General features: G+C 47.3%; 1 protein-coding gene across 3 annotated transcripts in view; it reads right to left on the bottom strand.

The window, feature by feature from the left end:
• The window catches only part of Ksr2 (kinase suppressor of ras 2), a 456,389-nt gene that overhangs the window by 15,675 nt on the left and 418,961 nt on the right, over positions 1-21,753 (bottom strand). For all 3 annotated transcript variants that reach the window (XM_045132847.1, XM_045132849.1, XM_045132848.1), the window contains exons 15-16: positions 7,574-7,670; positions 5,091-5,224 (exon numbers count right to left, since the gene is read on the bottom strand). In XM_045132847.1, coding sequence (XP_044988782.1) covers positions 5,091-5,224; positions 7,574-7,670 — 231 coding nt within the window. The remainder of the gene's footprint in view (positions 1-5,090; positions 5,225-7,573; positions 7,671-21,753) is intronic.

Raw genomic sequence — 21,753 nt, 5'->3', positions numbered from 1 at the left:
TTGTGCATCTGGCTAACGTGGGACCTGGGGAACCGAGCCTCGAACCGGGGTCCTTAGGCTTCACAGGCAAGCGCTTAACCGCTAAGCCATCTCTCCAGCCCTTATCTTTTTTTTTTTAAGACAGGGTCTCACTGAACCTAAAGCTTACCAATTTGGCAAGACTAGCCAGCCAGTAAGCCCTGAGGATTCTCCTGCCTCTGTCTCCCCAGCACTGGGATCTGCATGCTGCCACACCCAGCGTTTTTTTTTAAAGTACTTTTATTGGTGTGTTTGCAGGTAGAAAGAGTTGAAAGAAGACAGAGCGAGAGAGAGAGGGAGAGAATGGATACACCAGGGCCTCTAGCCACTGCAAACAAACTCCAAATTCATGCGCCACCTTGTGCATCTGGCTTGCATGGGTCCTGGGGAATCAAACCTGGGTCCTTGGGCTTTGCAGGTCAGGAGAAGATGGGCACTGCAGCCACCAGGACAGGAGGGACATGATGGGCACACAGTTGCCATCAGCTTCGGACAAGCACGGGGTACATGCCAGGCAAAGTGTTAGGAGCCAGGCCTGGTGCCAGCACTCCAGGGTGCCCTGTTCCCATGGTGATGGGCCCACCAATGACAAGTCCAAATCATCTTCATTATGGTTATTATTATGATTAATAACAGGCTGTGGGCAACTGGTATGGTGGGGCTGGCATCTTCAATGACACCTTTTCTTGAGGATGGCAGAGCAGCTGTTCACTAGGATCTGTCTGGAGGCGAAGACTCGTACTTTATCACTCCCCCCATGCCGTATCAGACATGTCTCTTCCCTCTGCTCAGCGCCTACTGTACACCAGGTTTTCAATCCAACTTAGTGACTACAAGCTCATGCTGGAATGGACGCCACCTCTACTGTATAGACGAGGAAATACACCCAACAGGTCGAAGCCATCTGCCCAGGGTTCCAGAGGGAATCAGTGACTGAGCACAAAAAGATCTGTATGATCAGGGTCCTTCAAAACCCATGACACTAGAGTCTTCTCTGCAACACCATGGGGCTTGCTGGGAACCAGCCCTCACTTGGAGAGCTGCATCCTAACCAGCCAGTCATCACATGGCTGGCCCATTTTTCCTGTCAAACTTCCGTATGAACTAAGTCCTGTTCCCTCACCTCATTTTATAGGCAAGGTAACTGGTGTTCAAGGTGTCAGATATGTGTTCATTAAAAATAAATCTCTGACATCTATCTTACGATGTGAGGGACTTGGGTTGTCCGTTGCAGAATTTCTATGTTGAAACCCTGTATCTCAATGAGACTGAATTAAAGATCAGGTCATAGGCCCTAGATCTAACACACACACACACACACACACACACACACACAGACACACGCATGTGGAAAGTGAAGTAGAAGAGGGACCAGTAGGGAGCCAGAAGGAGAGACAAGAGAGGGTTAACAGAGGAATAATTTGTGCAAAGTACATGATAAAACATAATGAATCTTCAAAATGAAACCAATTGTTTTGTACAATAAATGTGTGAATGATTTAAAAAAAAAAACCAGACGGGGCTTTTTGGGAGGTAATTTGGATTAAATGATGCCATAAATCTGGACCCTAATGCAAAAGGACTTACAAAGAGAAGAACTGTTGCCTGCATGTTTGTTCTCCCCTTTCACACTCTCTCTCTCTCTCTCTCTCTCTCTCTCTCTCTCTCTCTCTCTCTCATGTTCCCCTTGATTCCCCGTCCATGTGAGGCCACGCGAGGACACAGTAGGACATTGGCTAGCCACAAGCCAGGGCCAGCCCTTTGCAGAAACTGAGTCTTCCAGGCCTTGACTTGGAACTTCCGGCCCCCAGAACCACGAGTGAACATGTCTGCTGTCTCAGCCCCTGAGGCCCCTTATTAGTTGCAGCCATCCCAGCACACTCCCAAGCCGTCCATCCACTGTCTGGCTGAAGGAAGAGATAGAGGCACAGGCTTCTTGGCATCCACCCCTCAGAACCAATTCCCTGCTGCCTACAGTACCCACAAGCCTGCTTCCAGCTCCTCCATCTCAGCGCTTGTTACCCCACCCCAGGCTGCCAAGCAGGGGCCCTGGATGCCCTATGTCGACGCCCTTGTCACCAGGGGTGGGGAGCGCTCCAGCCTAAACTTGGGGCATTTCCATTTTGGAGATGTCTCTTCACAGGAGATTGACCTGAGCCCCTAACAGGGAGCCATCTCAGAAATACACAGGAGGGAAATATCTATGAAACAGACAAGAGCTTAGGATTCAGGTAAGCCAATGGTTCTAACTCTCTGTCATGGTCCCCAGGCCACAATAGTAGACTATGAAAAATGACCACATCGCCTAGGCCACTCGCTCGCTGAGAAGTAGGGTCTAGTTCTGCTCCCCTCGGATCGCTGCTGGCCTCGTGTGACATGCTGACATTGGGGTGTGATGGGAGAAAAGTCCTAGGCTTTCTGAAGCTACATCATTGGAAGGTTTGCATATTCCCCCTGAGGCTTCAAATGCTTGCTTCAGTGGGGTGGTTACACGGGGAAAAGGAAAAGTGGTGTGTGTGTGTGTACATCAGGGGATCTTTGCTGCTTCAAATAAATGCTTGTCCAGCTCCACATGGGTCCTGGGGAATCAAACCCCGGGGCTAGCAGGTTTTGTAAGTGAGTGTGTGTAATAGCTGAGTCATCTCCCCAGCCCCTATTTCGTTTCTCATCTGAGCACCGCACATAGCTTTGGAAACTAAGTGTCTCCTTTTGGGTGGGGGTGATGTCTGAGAAAGAAACTTAAGCTGCTGCTGTCACCACCTTCCACAGAAATAGCCACATCTGGTTTTGTCAATTTCATGGGTCCTGGCTTACAATCAAAACAGCAGGAGATGAAATTCCCTTTGGCGGAGCGAAGGATGTCCCTTGAAGAAATCATTTGAGGGCTGGAGAGATGGCTTAGCGGTTAAGGCACTTCCCTGCAAAGCCAAAGGGCCCAGGTTCAATTCCCCAGGACCCGTGTAAACCAGATTGTACAAGGTGGCACATGTATCTGGAGTTCTTTTGCAGCGGCTGGAGGCCCTGGTGTGCCCATTCTCTCCTGTCCCTCTGCCTCTCTCTCTCTCTCAACTAAATAATAAAAAAAACAAACAAAACAGAAATCATTTGAAACTTAGGCAAAATGTGAGAAATCACACGGCTATTTTCCTACACAGAGAGATGGCCTTTTTGTTGTAATACACATGATGAGACAGAACACACAGGGTTTACTGTGCATGCGCGTGCGCGCGCGCGCGTGTGTGTGTGTGTGTGTGTGTGTGCGTGCGTGTGTGTGGGTGTGCAGCACACATTTTAAATTAAGAACCACCAGGGCAGAACTCCTGAGTTATAGGTTGTTTATTTGGGATCAAGCTGTTTCTACTTTGGTCAACTCAACATGGTTTGCTTCAGGGTGAGTGGCCTCTGAGAGTTAATTGCTTGAGGATGGTTAATCATTCTTGGGGTGACCCTGGGGAGGTGTATGCAAATGAATGCTAATTACAACAACTGTGCAATGCTGCTCTCTCTGCCAGGCGGACATGCACTGGGGCCCCTGTGCCGAATGCTGCCCTCTTTCCTCCCGGTTTAGCCTCCTGAGGACCCGAGGAGGGAGGCATTTTCTTGCACATAGGGAAACCAGAGTTCAGAGAAGTTGCTCACCTTAACCGCGGTCACCTTTAATAAGCAGCAGAGCCACGAGGGGCCCAGGCAGTCAGACTTTTTAAATCCCTTGCTCTTAACCGTGCTCTTGCTGTGCTGAAATTAATTAATTCTTAAGACAACTTGGAGCCAGGGCTCCTGTGCCGTCCCATCTCCTAGCTAAGCACTCGGGACAAAGGGAGAGTCCTCCGGTCATGTTAAAGGGCAGGAGCTTTGCAGGATCGGGGAATGCTTCGTGTCTAATGCCGGGACTCAGAGATGTTGCTTACAGGACACGTGAGTAAGGTGCTGGCCCCGTGGGAATAGCAGAACAACCTTGGCAATCCTCACTGGCGTGGAGGCCGAGCCACACAGCTCAGTGACACTGGGCTCAGGTCAGAGCCTAGATCTCTGTGGTAGTTTAAATGTATGTCCCCTACAGACTCAGGTGGTTTTTTGTTTTGTTTTGTTTTTCAAGGTAGGGTCTCACTCTAGCCCAGGCTGACCCACATAGTCACAAGCTGGCCTCAAACTCACAGCGATCCTTTTACCTCCGCTTCCCGAGTGCTGGGATTAAAGGTGTGCCACACCATGCCTGGCAGAGAGAGAGAGAGAGAGACAGAGACTTGGTGCACCAGGGCCCCTAGCCACTGCAAATGAACTCCAGATGCATGTGCTCCTTTGAGCCTCTGGCTTTATGTGGGTACTAGGGAATTAAAAACTTGGGTTGTTAGGCTGCATGGGCAAGCACCTTAGTTGCTGAGCCATCTCCTCAGCCCTCAGGTGTCTTATTTAAACATGTAACTTGGATCTACAGGTGCCTGGCTAAAGAAGGTGTCACTGGGGGGTGGATCCTGGGGTCCAGCCCTAAGGTGGGTTTGGGGAGTGAGTCTGAATTCCAGCCGCAAGGTGTGAGAGAGCAGTCTAAGCTGTGTTGGTGGCTTTTGGTGTTTTCTGGCTAGTGATGGTCTCCCTCTGCTTGGACACGTGGAAGCAGCATCTTCTACTACTGATGGAGCCCCCCCACCCCACCCCCAGCCGCATCTGTAAGCTTGAAATCAATCCATTCTTCCCATAAACTGTGTCTGGTTTGGATGTTCATCCCAGCAACGTGGGGCTGTCTACAAGAGTCTCTAAAGCAGGCTGGAGAGACGGCTTAACGGTAAAGGTGCTTGCCTTAAAGCCTAAGGATGCATGTTTGACTCCCCAGGTCCCGCGTAAGCCAGACACAGGGTGTTGCAAGTGTACATGGTTATACATGCACACTAGGTGGCACATGCTTCTGAAATTTGATTACAGTGGCTGGAGGCCCTTGCACACCAATTCTCCACTCTCTCTCTCTTATATTAAAAAAAAAAAAAAAAAGGCCAGTCTCTAAAGCCATCTGGGATGAGTTTTCACTTGTTGATGGTCACCTGTCAAGAATCCACCAGAGACCAGCTGTCACCTCTCACCTGCCAGCTTGTAGCACCCCGGAAATGCTGAAGAGCCCGAAGTCTGTGATGACCACTTTGCCGTTGTCGTAGAAGACGTTCTTTGATTTGAGGTCCTTGTGAAGGATGCCCTTGGCGTGGAGGTAACCCATGCCCTGCAGGAAGCAAGGGGAGAGGAGTCAGCACAGGGAGGGATGAAAAGACAGGGGAACTGATGCTGACAAGGGGGACAGGAAAATGGCCCCTCATCCCAGGGGACTGGTTTTCCCTTTTTCTGCAGATGAAGACAGAAAAACATAAGATGCCAACAACAGTGAGAAAAACCTGGAAAACCCATGGATACAATCAATGTTTTCCTGAATGCATATTGTCAAAGACAATAAATATATTGTTCTCACTTAGGGACCAAGGGATCTGTAAAGGTTAGGTCCCTAGCACTTTCCTGTCCTGAGCAATATCCCTCAGAAATCCATCTTAGGATTTCATTTAAACTCCTTTTCTTTTGTAAATTTCCTACCCCCCTTCGTGTAAATTTTTTGAAGTCATTCTTAATTTTATTTATTGATTTGAAGGGGAGTAAGAGGCAGACAGGGATAGATAGAAAGAGAGAGAAAGAAAGGGTGCTCCAGAGCCTGTAGCCACTGCAAATGAACTCCAGATGCATGCACCACCATGTGCATATGGCTTGTGTGGGTACTGGAGAATCAAACCTGGGTCCTTAGGTTTTGTGGGTAAGTGCCTTAAGCGCTAAGTCATCTCTCCAACCCTAAACTCTTTTTTTTTTCAATATTTTATTTAATTATTTTGAAAGAGAGAGAGAGAGGGAAATAGAGAATGGGTGTGCCAGGGCCTCCATCCACTGCAAATGAACTCCAGATGCATGCACCACCTTACGCATCTGGCTTCACGTGGGTCCTGGGGAATCAAACCTGGGTACTTTGGCTTTGTAGGCAAGCGCCTTAATCACTAAGCTATTTCTCCAGCCCTGTTTACACTCTTTAAACAATAGTCAAGTGAAGGTAAGAGTGGTCTTCTAGCAACTATGGGGGATGTAAAGTGAGCCACCCAATCCACACACATATAAATATATTACATATATAAAATCCAAATATATAAAATTATCTATTTCACTTATCTATCTATCTATCTATCTATCTATCTATCTATCTATCTAGCCTTTTCAAAAGGCATGTAAGTCCACTCTCTCCTCAGGGTCCTCAGCAACTCTTCTCTACTGAAGCCTATTTACCAAGAGTGCTTTGCCTAGAACACTTTTTTCTTTCTCCCTTTTGATAAAGTTCTCAACTTTGCTCCATCAAATCAGCTCTATCTAGAACTCATTCCAGCACCACCAGAGCCACCATGAGCCCAGGGGTTTTCACTTGGGTACAAGTCTCTGGAAAAGGAACACTCTGGTTGCTGAGAGTGGGGCTGGGAGTGCCATCTTGTGAGTCCCTTCCAGCCAGCTGGCCACCAGCTGACAATCAGAGAAAAACCGAGAGCTTCCTGCCACCCTCCCTTGGGTTCTCAAGGGTGGCAGCCTACAGCATCAATCCATAGAGCTTGGAGCCAAAACGTCAGGTAAGAGGGAACAAACAGGGTCCCCCAAGTCATTAACCTACCACCACCCTCTGAGCCCTGAAGATCCGATTCCAGTGCGCTCTGCTTCCAGAAGGAAGGAAGAAACGAGTCTTGGAGAGAAAAGAGTGGGGAAAAATCTTGGGTTGGAGAGATGACTCATGTTCCACTCTCCAGATCCCATGTAAGCTAGAAACACAAGGTCACACATGTGCACAAGGTGGCACATGTGTCTGGAGTTCAATTAAAGTAGCCTGAGGCCCTGGCGTACCAATTCTCTCTTGCTCGCTCTCATTTTTTAAAAAAAGTAATAAAATAAAGATAATATTTCCTCTCCTAAATTGTTTGATATCTATCAGAGTGATATAGAACTAACTAGTAACTTAGTACCCAAGAGAACTGAGCAATTTACCTTTATTGCTGGCCCTTGCATATACCCAAATATCATGATAAGGAGTTACCAGGTAGAAACTAGAAGTTAGGAGACCATTCCTAAGGGTTTTACTCCTGTAGAATTCATACACATCACCTGGTATTTTTCAGGTCAAGTCTAATTTTTTAAAATTTTTGTTTGTTTTTATGTATTTCTTTGAGAGCAACAGACAGACATCGAGAGAAAGAGGCAGACAGATAGAGAATGGGTGTTCTAGGGCCTCCAGCCACTGTAAACAAACTCCAAATGCATGTGCCCCCTTGTGCATCTGGCTTACATGGGTACTGGGGAATCGAGCCTTGAGCCAGGGTCCTTAGGCTTCACAGGCAAGCCTTTAACCGCTAAGCCATCTCTCCAGCCCTCAAGTCTAATTGTTTTGAATTCTAGACTGATGGCTTAAATCCAGACTCCAAGACTCAAGATCACTGTAGGGCTTGTCAGAAGAGAGATGGATGGACCTTTCTAGAATTTAAGTAAGGGCCCTAGAACTTACTTTTACAATTTCTTGGGCAATCTGCCTGGTTTTGTTGACATCCAAGACGATCTTGGCGTCCCTCACCACAGAGTAGAGTGTCCGTCCTTTACAGAGGCTGCAAAACAAAAGAGCGAGGCCAAGTGAACCCCAGAGCTAGTTCTGGGGTGAAGATCTATAAGGAAGTCTCCTTATTATTCTTTAAGAATGTCAAGGGCTGGGGAACTAGCTAGTCAGTAAAGTGCTTGTCTCACAAACATAAGGACCTGATTGAGTGTCTAGAACCTAAGGAAAGAAGCCGGGCATGGTGGCACACATCTGTAATCCCAGCACTTGGGAGGCAGAAGTAGGAGGATCACTGTGAGATCGAGGCCACCCTGAGACTCCATAGTGAATTCCAGGTCAGCCTAGGCTAAAGCAAGACCCTACCTTGAAAAACCACACACACACACACACACACACACACACACACACACACACACACACACATACACGAACCCAAGCAAAGAATACCAGGGCTGGGTATGGCGGCATACACCTTTAATTCCAGCACTTAGAAGGCAGAGGTAGATGGATTACCATGAGTTCGAGGCCACCCTGAGGCTACATAGTGAATTCCAGGTTAGTCTGAGCTAGAGTGAGACCCTACCTCAAACAAAACAAAACAAAACAAAACAACAACAACATAAAAGAATATCAGCAGGCGGCAGGAACGGTGATGCACATCTGTAACTGTAACCCCAGCCCTAGGAGACAGAGTCACACAGGTTCCTGGGGCTCCCTGGCCGGCTATTCTAGCCTAATTGGTGAGCTCCAGGCCAGTGAGAGATCTTGTCTCAATACCTTCACAAGACCTTCATAATAGGAGAAAAAGATGATGACAACAAGCTAAAAGAAAGATTAATGGAGAGAGGGAGGGGATATGATGGAGAGCAGAGTTATGAAGGGGAAAGCAGGGGAGGGGAGGGAAATACCATGGTTTGTTGTCTGTAAGTATAGAAGTTGTCGATAAAAATATATATATATATATATATATATATATATATATATATATATATATATTAAAAAAAAGAGGTGGACAGTGCCTGAGGAACAACACACACTCTGGCCTCCACATGCACATGCATACATGTGTGCCTGTATATGCATGGACAGTAACATATATATGAATATTCACTTATATACATGCACATCACCCCCCCCACACACACACACACATGAGTAAAAAATGCCAACCACTTCCTGGAGTATAGAGATGCCTGTAGGCTCTAGCCCAGTCCAGAAATAATTCATCTACTTGGGGTGTCTTTCTTTTCTTCCTCCTCCTCCTTCTCTCTCTCTTTTTCTCTGTCTCTCTTTTTTCTTTTCTCTCTCTCTTGTTGAGACAGGATATCTTTATTTGTCAAGGCCAGTCTTCAGCTCGTGAACCTCCTGCCTCAGCTTCCTGGGTCTGGGGTCACAAGTGTGCATCATCAGCTCCCATCTAAGGCGGAAAGTTGTGCAAAAACCAACAACTTCCAGTTCTTCAGACGCTGCTCAGAATCACCGTCTGACGTTTGTCCCACGGGGAGTCTCCATGTATGAGGACAATGATGAGAGACCAGCCCAAGCCGTGGCAGTTGCGTGCTAAGGGCCATCAGCACATGACACACTCGCTCTCTCAGCGGGGGAACATAAACACTAGAGGCCCGCTCTTCAGATGGCGTCTACATGAGGGCTTTTCAAGCCGTCTTCAGTCCTACTGAGTTCATCCGGAAGATCAGTGATTAAGATGAGTGACAGGATGAAAGAGGACACTGGAGTGCCACTAACACCTCATTTGGTCACTGCACGCACGATCTCCCTTCCGGTCCTCCCCAGTGAACTCTGACCCCAGTACAGAGCAAGTGCTCTTTAAGCAGTCACTGGATGAGTGAGTGAGTGAGTGAATGAATGAATGAATGAATAATGAACTCTGGATTCACCAAAGAACCCCCAACCCTTAGCATTGGACTGGCTCACATGAGCCAATGCTGGCTGAGAGAAGAATGGATGTCACTGTGAAAATTAGTTTCCCACCTATATCAAAACAGCTGCTTTGGGCTGGAGGGATGGCTTAGCAGTTAAGGTGTTTGCCTGCAAAACCAAAGGATCCAGTTTCGATTCCCCAGGACCCTTATTAGCCAGATGCACAAGGGGGCGCATTCATCTGCAGTTCGTCTGCAGTGGCTGGAGGCCCTGGCACACCCATTCTCTCTCTCTCTCTCTCCCTCTTTATATAAAATATTATAATATATAATATTATAAAATATTATTTAAATAAAATATTAATAAAAAAGAACACTATTTTAAAAAACAGCTGCTTTAATGTGTTTTTTTTTCTTTTTGATGTATGCATGTAAGTGTGTGGTATATGTGTATGCATGTGGGCACACATGTAGCAGAGCATGTGTGCACATGTGTGTGTACATGTGGGGGCCAGAGGCCAATGTCAGGTGTCTTCCTCAACTGCTCTTCTCTTTTTTATTTAAATATTTTTATTTATTTGTGAGCAGAGAGAGAGAGAGAAGACAGAGAGAGAGAAAATGGGGGCACCGGGGCCTCCAGCCATTGCAAATGAACTCCAGATGCATGTGCCACCGTGTATCTGGGTTTATGTGGGTGCTACTGGGGAATCGATACCCCATTGTTGGGCTTTGCAGGCAAGTGCATTAACCACCTAGCCATCTCTCCAGCCCCATGCTCTCCTCTTTATTCGCTGAGGCAGTCTCTCACTTGAACCCAGACTTGCACTGGGGAATCGAACCTGGGTCCTTAGGCTTTGCAGGCAAGTGCCTTAACTGCTAAGCCATTTTTCCAGCCCCTGGATCTGGTTTGACCCTCCCTACATCACCCTGGTGGGCTTTGTCTACAGAAACCTCATGGATCCAGACCTAGCTGATGCAACCAGATCTCTTGGAGGAGAGCTAGGGTGGAGACAGATGTAAGAATTATAGTTACCCAAAAGAAGAAATACAAATGGCATATAAACATCTAAAAAAGTGTTCTACATCCCTGGTCATCAGCAAAATGCAGATTAAAACTACGCTGAGATTCCATCTCCTGTCAGATTGGCTACCATCATGAAAACAAATGACCATAAATGCTGGCGAGGATGAGGAAAAAGAGGAACCCTTCCTTACTGTTGGAGGGAATGCAATCTGGTCCAGCCACTGTGGAAATCAGTGTGGAGGTTCCTGAGACTAAAAATAGATCTACCTTATGACCCAGATATAGCACTCCTAGGCATATATCCTAAGGGCTCATATCACTACCTTAGAGATACTTGCTCAACCATGTTTATTGCTGCTCTATTCACAATAGCTGGGAAATGGAACCAGCCTCAATGTCCCTCAACTGATGAGTGGATAGTGAAGATGTGGCACATTTATACAATGGAGTTCTACTCAGCGGTAAAGAAAAATGAAGTTATGAAATTTGCAGGAAAATGGATGGATCTGGAAAGGATTATACTAAGTCAGGTAACCCAGACCCAGAAAGCCAAACGTCGTACATTCTCTCTCATATGTGGATCCTAGCTATAGATGATTGGACTTCTGTGTGAGTAGGAAGAAAACTCAGTAGCAAAGGCCAGTAAGCTAAAAAGGAGATATAGAGGGAATAGAAAGGAAGGGATGGGGGACTTAATAGGATGTATATGTGTAAGTAGAAGAACAGATTAGTGGGGGTGAAAAGGCCTAAGTGAGGTCAGGGGAAGATATTGAGTAAATGAAAGGTGGGGGGAGGGCTAATCAAAATCTAAGAGGATATAAACAAGTTATATGGAAACATACTTTTTTTGGACAATGGAACACTCAAGAGCCATAGATTGTTACTAGAAAATTTTCAGTGCCAGGGATGGGATACCTTCCAGTGAGTTGCTGGCCAGGGAGGTCCGTGATGCCCCCCAAACATTACAGGCCATTGCTGAGGCCCTTGGTTTCCCACCAGGAGTAGATGGTAAGACCCTATGCTGAAGACTCCAAATACTTGGGCTGCAAGGCCACTGAGAAATCCTGCTGGAACTGAGATGAAAACTTCCTACATGTAGACCAGCTGACAGAAAAACTGGAAGAAGCCATTCTGCATGCAGTTCAATGGAAGAGAGAGAAATCACCAGTGGAGATACTCAACAGTGGACACTGCAAGCCTTATATTTGACCATCCAGGCCAAATGAGCCAAATGGGTGCAATAGTGGCACATCTGTTATGGAGGAAACCAACTGCCCTCTAATTGGACTGGAGGCCCACTCAATGGGAGGGAATACATCCCTGATACTGAAAACCTACAACAGAGGTAGTCATGAGCCCTAGGGGTATAACATCTGCTGCTGTCTGGCTAAATGTATATACTATGCTCATCAAACTTCCCAGTAAGCACTTAATATTCATACCTATATATTAATGCTACTCTCACTTTTGGCTAGAGAACCTTCTCTTTTTAGATGGCAGTAACCTTGGGATGACTTAGAAGTCACCATGGTGCTGGAAAGAAGTGACAGAGGAGTGCTCAGCATTGCAATATCTCTATCACACCTTCCAAGGCTCAGGGTCCATTGTGGAAGAGGTGGTGGAAAGAATGTAAGAGCCAAAGGAAGGGTAGGATTCCTTACAACGTGCTTCTCCAGACACAAAATGGCCTGGATATCCATGACTTCACAGGGCCTGACACTACCTACAGAAGACCATCATAATAGGAGGAAAAAGACCATGACATCAAAATAAAAGAGAGACTGATTGAGAGGGGGTGGGTATTTGATGGCGAGTGGAGTTTCAAAGGGGAAAGTGGAGGGAGGGAGGGAATTACCATGGGATATTGTTTACAATTGTGGAAAATAAATTAATTTTAAAAAAAGAAGAAAAAAAGAACTATAGTTACTATCTCATTTTCTGGGACAAAACACCCGACCCAAAGCAGCTGATAGGAGCATTTTTTTCTTTTGGCTTACATTCTCAAGGGGAAGTTTCATCAGGGCAGGGAAAGGAGGGCAGAGCAGAGGCTGGACATCACTCCTTGCCATGGCAGCTGGCAGAGATCAGCAAGAGAGTGAGCTGAGCTCTGGCAAGGGGGAAGCTGTGCTATAACACCCCAAAGTCTTCCCCCCAACGACACACCTCCTCCAGCAAGGCTCCACCTCCCAAATTTCCACCAGCAAGGGACCAAGCATCCCAAACACATGAGTTTATGGGGACATCTCATCCAAAGGCTAAGACTGAAGGAAAAACAAGCAGGGGTCCAGGATGACAGGCTAGGATGTTCAGACAAGGCAGAGCACACGACCACACAGCTTCTCTGAGCTTGGAGTTCCTTGAAGCTCATGAAGGGGTCCTAATAGCTGTGTGTGGGGTAAAAGTGGGGAAAGGAAGGGCTTACTAAGCAAATGTAATTGGAGGCTCATGATATGTTGCAGTCAGCTTCGTGTTGCTGGCAGAAAACACCTGACCAGGAGCAGCTTGTGGGAGGTAAGGGTTTATTTTGCCTTACAGACTTGGCGTCGGGGGTGGGGGGTCGCTCCATGATGGCAGGGGAAAGCAATGGCATGAGCAGAGGGTGGACATCACCTCCTTACCAACATCAGGTGGACCACAGCAGCAGGAGAGCATGCCAAACACTGGCAAGGGGAAGCTGGCTATAACACCCATAAGCCCACCTCCAACAATACACCACCTTCAGGAGGATCCAGTCTCCAAACTGGCACCAGCTGAGGATGCAGCATTCAGAACACAGACCTTTATGGGGGACACCTGAATCAAACCACCCTATGTTACCTTCGTAAGTCCTCCCAACCCTGCAGGGTTTGTGACATCATCCTGTTTTGCAGGACAAGTGATAGAGCCCTGAGGGTTTGGGGCGGGGACCAGCTCATACAATCATGGTGTTAATACTTCTCCCATGTTCTCTTCCCCTGAGCAGGGGCTCAGTTATTAAATATGATTCTCAGCCACAAAGGGTGCAGTATAGCTGGAGGAGCAAAAGACACAGGCGGAGCCCCATATCGCAGCCACTGTTTACTGCCTATAGTGGCTTCAGGAAGTGATGTCAGCCTTGGTGTTCTCATTTGTAAGACGGGGATAACATAGACTGAGAGCTTTCTATGTACCAGGCACTGGTCTATGTCCCCATATCCCCATGAGATGGCTGTTCTCACAGTGATTCAAGGACTCCAAGATGCATAGTTCACATTTGAACATCTCTAAAGCCAGAGTGAGCCACAGTAATTGTTGGGGTGTGATGGTTGTTGATGCTGCCTTTCCTTATAATAATAATAATAATAATTATTATTATTATTTTTGATGTGGGATCTCACTCTAGCCCAGGCTGATCTGGAATTCACTATGTCGTCTCAGACTGGCCTCGAATTCACAGCAATCCTCCTACCTCTGCTGCCTGAGATGTGCGCCACCACATCCACTTTCTTTCTTCACAGCACATAAAGCCATTGGTGCACATCATAACTGAGGGTGCCTACAGCCAATGAAGTATGGTCCCAGCTCTGTGTTGAAGATGAGGGTGCTGGGTCAGAGAGTAAGTGGACAGGATTCTTCTGTTGTTACTAGGGATGAAACCCAGGGTCTCACCCATGCTAAATAAGCACTCTATGACTAAGCTATATTCCCAGCCCTTTTGCTTTTTAATTTTTTTTTTTTTATGAGAGAGACTTGGTGTGTCAGGGCCTTAGCCACTGAAAACGAACTCCAGACGTGTGCGCCACCTGTGTGCATGTGTCTCCTTGTGCATCTGGCTTATGTAGGTTCTTGGGAGTCGAACCTGGGTCTTTAGGCTTCGCAGGCAAATGCCTCAAATGCAAAGCCATCTCTCCAACTCCCCCCTTGCTTTTTATTTTTTAATTTTTACTTATGAGAGTACAGGAAGGGAGGGAGAGAATGGGCATGCCAGGGCCTCTAGCCACTGAAACAAACTCCAGACGCATGTGCCACCATGTGCATATGGCTTATGTGGGTTCTGGAGAACTGAAACTGGTTCCTAAAGCTTGCAGAGAAGTGCCTTAACTGCTGAGCCATCTCTGCAGCCCTATTTTTTAAAATATCTTTTTTAAACTTTTAAAAATTTATTTGAGAAAAAACAGAAAGAGAGAAAATATGGGTGTGCCAGGGCCTTAGCCACTGCAAATGAACTCCAGATGCATGTTCCACTTTGTGCATTTGGCTTTATGTGAGTCCTGGGGAATCAAACCCAAACCATCAGGCTTTGCAAGTGAGTGCCTTTAACCACTGATCCACCTCTCTGGCCCTCTCTTGACTTTAGATATTTTTTGTTTATTTTATTTATTTATTTGAGAGCTACAGACAGAGACAGAAAGAGGCAGATAGATAGATAGATGGGGGGGGGGGAGAGAATGGGCACGCTAGGGCTTCTAGCCACTGCAAACGAACTCCAGACACATGTGCCCCCTTGTGCATCTGGCTAATGTGGGTCCTGGCTAATTGAGCTTCACAGGCAAGTGCTTAACTGCCAAGCCATGTCTCCAGCCCCTCTCTTGATTTTGAGACAGGGTCTTACTCAGCTGGCCTTATGGACACTGTGTAGTCTAGGCCAGCCTTGAAATTGCCATCCTCCTGCCTCAGCCTCTTTCATAGCTAGAATTATAGGCCTATGCCACCAGGACCAAAATTGGCAAGTTAAAATTTGTATGTGTCTACTGTATGAAATGCATTTTGATGAATATACATATCGTGGAATGACTAAATCAAAACACCAAGCTGATCAACATACATTTTTCTCAAATACTAATATTTTTGGTGAGACTATTTACAGTGTATTCTTAGTGATTATGAGGTATAAACGTGTATTAACTATTATTATTAACTATAGTTAACCACGTTAGACAATAGATGCCTTGAACCTTTTCTGATTGAAAGTTTATGTCACATGACCATGTCCCACCCTCTCACACTTAAGTCCTCACCACCACATCAATAGACCTGGACCAGGAGAACTAGAAGGACTGGGAAGATGGTACTGGCTAGGGGCAGCCACATCTGAAAATTGAACACTGGTCCTCAGCCCAGCCCGGCCACTATGAGCCTCTGAGGCATGCAGGCCTCACTGCGTCCCACCCAGCACGGTCTCCACCATATCTCTAACAAGCTGTGGCTGAGGTCAGCTACCAGAAGGCCTCCAGAGATGTCCTTCACTCGAGATCCTTGGGAGTGGACAAATGTTTATCGTACATGGTAACCAGACTTGGCAGATGTGGCCGAGTCGAGAATTGTGAGGTGCGTAAATTAAACTGTGATCATCCGGGTGGGCTCCAAGGGGAAGATGAAACAGAGAGGCGGGGGGATGTCTGTGTACAGAAGACGAGCTAGAAGTAATGCACGTGAGACCTAGGCCACCAGTGGAGTGTAGAAAGAGGACGCAGGGTGGCTTCCAGAAGCTGGGAAAACAGAACATGTGATCCCTGGAGCCTCCGGGAGTAACACAGCCTGTCTACACCTTGATTTTTGAACCCAGTGAGCCCATTTGGACATCGAGCTTCCAGAGAAATTACTGCTTCCAGCCATAAATTTGTGGTCACTTGTGACAGGAGATGTAAGTCACTAATCCTGTAGGTGGGTGTGGGATAGAAGTGAGGCCATGCAGGCACGGTGTCTGCTCATGGAACACATTCCCACAATGGTGGCTTCTGTGACCATTTTCCAGCGTCCCTGTGTGGTTTGAACACTATGCCATTCTCCCCCTCTCCCTCCTTTTCCCCTCCTCCTTCCTCTCCTTCTTCTTCTTTTGGTTTTTCAAGGTAGGGTCTTGCCCATGCCCAGGCAGACCTGGAATTCACTCTGTATTCTCAGGCTGGCCTTGAACACAGGGCGATCCTCCTCCCTCTGCCTCCGGAGTGCTGGGATTAAAGGCGTGCGCCACCATGCCTGGCGTGTCATTCTCTTCTTGTCCCCTTCATCACTGAGTCCCTGCCCAATCCGCCTACCCCAGGACCTTGGCCCATGTTGTTTTCTCATCTTGAAGGGCTCTCCCTTCCTGCCTCAAAAGCTTCTCTTGGTCTCTCTGATTAGGGTCACCTCCCACTCCTGATCCTCAGAGCATGGACTCAACTTCTGCAATGCCAGCGGCAGTTCTTTGGCTGCACACATGTTAGCTAGATGCTGTACTTCACTGATGGCTGTTGTCACAGTCACCTTCTCATGGCTGGGACAAAACACCCAACCAGAAGCAGCTTATGGGAGGAAAGGGTTTATGTCCGGCTTACATTTTGAAGGGAGGTTTCAGCAAGGTGGAGAAAATGGAAGGGGTGGGAAGCTGGGATTCATATTTCCACAGCAGCAGAGAGGAGGTCGAGAGACTGAACTCTGTGTGGCCAGCGAGGCTGGGATCTAACACCCCAAGACTCACCCCAGTAACACAGCTCTTCCAGCAAGGCTCCACCTTCCAAAGGCTCCGCCAGCTGGGGATTAATCCAAAACACATGAGGCTAAGGGGGATATTTTATATTCAGGCCACCAGAACTGGCAACTCCATGAAGGCAGAGATGTTAGCTCTGATACCCACAAGCACGAAATGAATGGATGGATGTGCTCAGGGTCACAGATCTCCACCTTATCAGACTGTCCCCACAAATGTTTGAATGTGTTCTCCCAGAACTCATGTATTGGAGACGCTTGGTGTGGGGGCACACGCCTTAAATCACAGCTCCTGGGCAGGCTGATACAGGAGAGTCACAAATTTGAACCCAGCCTTTGTGACTTAGCAAGACTGTGTCTCATAATGAAGTTGAAAAGGGCTGGGGGTGTATCTCAGTGGTAGAAGGCTTGCCTCACACACACAAGGCCCTGGTCCCATCCGTAGTAGGAAAAAAAAAAAAAGCATTAGAAACTTAATCCCCAAATTCATATGTTACTGGTATTTGGAGGTGGCTTTGGGATCATAATTTGGATTAGCTAAGGCCATGAGGGTGGAGTCCCCAGGTGGGCATTAGAGACTTTATAAGAAGGGGGGCTTGAGTTAGGATGCTTGTCCTGCGGGATACCCTTGCCATGTATGCTGTAGCAAAATGCTCTCACCACATACAATACCATGCTCTTTCCAGCCTCCAGACCCATGAACCACACAAACCTCTATTGTTTATAAATTATCTGACCTCTGGCATTTTGTTGTAGTAATAGAAAAAGAACTAAGATCCACCCCCACTTTCCATACTCTAGGGAATGAGGGTTCCATCACAGCATCACCACCAATATAACAACAACAAAAAACCAACTTATTGTGTGTGGGAGGGGGTGTCTGTATCTTCAATTTATTTATTAGCTCATGAACTTGATTTTAGAGCTCCAAAGGGCTCTGGTAAAGGACAACAAATGGTTTATCTGGTCTGGAGGTACTGGTCTTAAATGGACACCCCCCTCCTTACATGGAGCAGGGCCGTCCCAGCGCTCCTCCGTCTGCAAGAAGTCTGCTGGGCCCGGAGGAGTTTAAGTTGCTGGCTGGTGCTCTACAGAGTACAGCAGCCCAGGACGCCCCCGGCAGAGCTTAGCAAAGTCGGGCTGCCTCGCCCCACCCCCAGAGCCTCCTCTGCTTAAAGATGTTTGGGGTAGAATCTGAGAATATAATGTCATCCTGATGCGGAGGACTTGGAACTCCACCTGAGAGCCTCTGCTCAAAGCCTTTCATCTTCCCAAGGCCACAGGTAATGAGTCAGGTTCAAAATCCATTGATTCAGTGCTAGTGTGGGCCTGGCGGGGTCCCAGGTATGGAAGATGAGAGTGTGCAGCACTGACCTGGACCTTGATCCCACACAGCTGTCTTACCGGAGAAGGAAGGATAAGTAAGAAGCCAGAGTTGGGTGAGGTGCCACATGCCTTTAATTTAAAGCTCAAGAGGCAGCGTAGGAGGATCACCATGACTTTGAGGCCACCTGAGACTACATAGTGAATTCCAGATCAGCCTGAGCTAAGTGAGAGCTACCGTGAAAAACCAAAAAATTAAAAAAAAATTTTTTAAATGAGGGCTGGAGAGATGGCTTAGTGGTTAAGGCATTTGCCTGTGAAGCTTTAAGGACTCAGGTTCGATTTCCTAGTACCCATGTAAACCAGATGCACAAGGTGGTTCATGCGTCTGGAGTTCATTTGCACCCATTCTCTCTCTTTGTGGCTGCCTCTTTCTCTGTCACTTTCTCAAAATAAGTAAACAAATAAAATATTTCAAGAAAGAAAAAGAAGCTCGGGGGGGGGTGGGGGAGGAAAGCCAGCAAGTAGGGAAGGGTTCAGGGAGGTGCCTGTGTTATTAGACAGTCAGCAGATAAGGTGGTGTGTGTGTGGTGTATGCATATATGTGTGCAAATAAGTGTGCCCTGTGTGAAGCCTGCATAGGTCAGAGGAAGACGTCAGCTGTCCTCCTGTGTAGCTCTTCTGCCTCATTTGCCTAAGACAGAGTTACTCAGCCTGGAGCTTCCTGTTTTTCAACTAGACTGGCTCCCAGCAATCCTCCTGCCTTTTTGTCCTGCAGCGCGGCGCTGGGGGTTATGGGCATATATGGCCACATATGGTTCTCTTGTCCAGAGGGGGAGACAGAGACAGAGACAGAGACAGAGACAGAGACAGAGACAGAGAGAGAGAGAGAGAGAGAGAGAGAGAGAGAGAGAGAGGGAGGGAGAGAATGGGTGCACCAGGGCCCCCAGCCACTGCAAACAAACTTCAGATGCTTGCGTGGTACTGGGGGAATCGAACCTGGGTCCTTAGGCTTCTCAGGCAACCCCCTTAAACACTAAACCATCTCTCCAGCCCTCCCACATCTGGCTCCTTTTATGTAGGTGTCTGGGACAGAACTCAGGAGCTCATACTGTGCAGAAAGCACTGTTACTTGCTAAGCCATCTTCCCAGTCCCTGGGGGCTTCTTTAGTGAGAGTGGCCACGGAAGAGCGCTCTGGGAGAGCCAAAGGAAGCCTGGCACGTGGCAATCTGAGGGGAAGAGTGCCCTGACATCGGTGGGTGTCGCATGCTTGAGTAACCCAGGCCATAAGCTTAGATTCCACAGGGCACAGCCAGCGTTTGCCCTCCCGAGTGTTTACCCTCTGACTGAAAGACATGGGTGGCAGCAGTCCCAGGCTCTGTCTGATTGGAGTTCCGCAGGCACTTGGTTACAAAATCAGTTATTTTTTTTAAAAAAAAAAAAAAAAAACAGCTGTCAGAGAGGATTCACAGCCTTCCATTGCTCACTGGACTCTAAGCACGCCCCACTTCTCAAAACTCAAGTCCTACTTAATCGTCCCAAGCACTTCCCCGTCCTGAGAGCACATCACTCACGTTCTGAGTGACACGTTGCACGCCCTCCCCCCATCAAATTCTAGCCTCGGGCAAACTCTGACTTCCTGGCAATCCATGAATCTAACACCAGAGATATTAAATCTGCAAACTCTAGAGAGTTTATAATAAAACATGCCAGGTTAGCTTCTTATAAAAAAGGGGAAATGCCAGGGAGCAAGTGAGAAATGCCAGCTGTTTGTCACCTGCTTAGCCTAAAAGTTGAAGAGTCTATAAAGGAAGGTCTTGCTCCTGGAAGGCTCGCAGACAGGAAGGATGGTGGTGGAGGGGCAGAGGTGGAGGCGAGGTGCCCATGGTGTGTGTGTGTGTGTGTGTGTGTGTGTGTGCGTGCATGCGAACAAGTGGAGGCCATGAGGTTGATGTAGGTGTCATCCTTAAACTCTCTCTCTACCTTAAAAAAATTTTTTTTTCAAAACATTCATTTATCTATGAAAAAGAAAGAGGGAGAGAGAGTGGGCATGCCAGGGCCTCCAGCCACTGCAGACAAACCCCAGGCACATGCACCCCCTTGTGCATCTGGCTTACGTGGGTCTTGGAGAATTGAACTGGGGTCCTTTGGTCTTGCAGGCAAGTGCCTCACCACTAAGCCATCTCTCCGGCCTTCTTCTTCTTCTTCTTTTTTTTTTTTTTTTTGTTAAATTCATGAGACAGGGTCTCTCGCTGAACCTGGAGCTCACCAGTTCAGCTGGTCTAGCTGGCCAAGAGGCTATGGGGATTCTCCTGTCTCTGCCTGTGTTGGGTTATGGGCACACATAGCCAACCTGGCCGGCTTCTTAGGTGAGTTCTAGGGCTCCAAACGTGGGTTCTTATTGCTTGCATGGCAAGCACTTTACGTACTGAACCATCACCCCAGCCTCCAGCTTCCATTTCTTTCTTTCTTTCTTTCTTTTTTTTTTTTTTTTTTTTTTGAGATAAGGTCTCTCATCGGTCTGGAGCTCACCGACGAGGCTAGACTGGTAGGCAGGCCAGTGAACTACTAGCAATCCTCCCAGCTTTGCCCTCCCCATGCTGGAATTACAAGCATAGCCCACCATACCCAGCAATTTGAGTGAGCGCTGAAGAGTTGATCCCAGGTCTCCACACTTGTGCAGTAAGCGCTTTACCCACGGAGACATCTTCCCAGCCCACAGGACAGTGTTTACAAAAGAAACTTTTGGTCTGGAGAGATGGCTTAGTGGTTAAGGTGTTTGACTACAAAGTCAAAGGTCCCAGGGTCAATTCCCCAGCAGCCATGTAAGCCAGCTGTGCAAGGTGACACATGCATCTGGAGTTCATTTGCAGTGGCTGATGGCCCTGGCATACCCACTCTCTCTCTTTACCTCTCTCTAATAAATAAATAAAAATAAAATAAAAAATTAAAAGTGAAACTTTACCATTACTTCTTATTACCATGGAAAGCTAGAATCCTCAGCTCCAAATAGATATAAAAATAAAAATGGGGCTAGTGAAATGGCTTAGCAGTTAAGCCATTTGCCTGAGAAGCCTCAGGACCCCGATTTGATTTCCCAGGACCCACGTAAGTCAGATGCACAAGGGGGAGCATGCATCTGGAGTTCATTTACAGTGGCTAAAGGTCCTGGAGCACCCGTTCTCTCTTTCTCTCTCTATACCTCTCTCTCTCAAATAAATAAGTAAATATTTTTAAAAACTTTAAAAAATGTGAACAACAAGGGCTGGAGAGATGGCTTAGTGGTTAAGCGCTTGCCTGTGAAGCCTAAGGACCCTGGTTCGAGGCTCAGTTCCCCAGGTCCCACGTTAGCCAGATGCACAAGGGGGCGCACACGTCTGGAGTTCGTTTGCAGAGGCTGGAAGCCCTGGCGCGCCCATTCTCTCTCTCTCCCTCTATCTGTCTTTCTCTCTGTGTCTGTCGCTCTCAAATAAATAAATAAAAA

This window comes from Jaculus jaculus, chromosome 13, assembly GCF_020740685.1.
Source record: "Jaculus jaculus isolate mJacJac1 chromosome 13, mJacJac1.mat.Y.cur, whole genome shotgun sequence".
In the NCBI taxonomy this organism is placed as follows: Eukaryota; Metazoa; Chordata; class Mammalia; order Rodentia; family Dipodidae; genus Jaculus; species Jaculus jaculus.
This window is presented reverse-complemented; position numbering and strand designations above follow the sequence as displayed.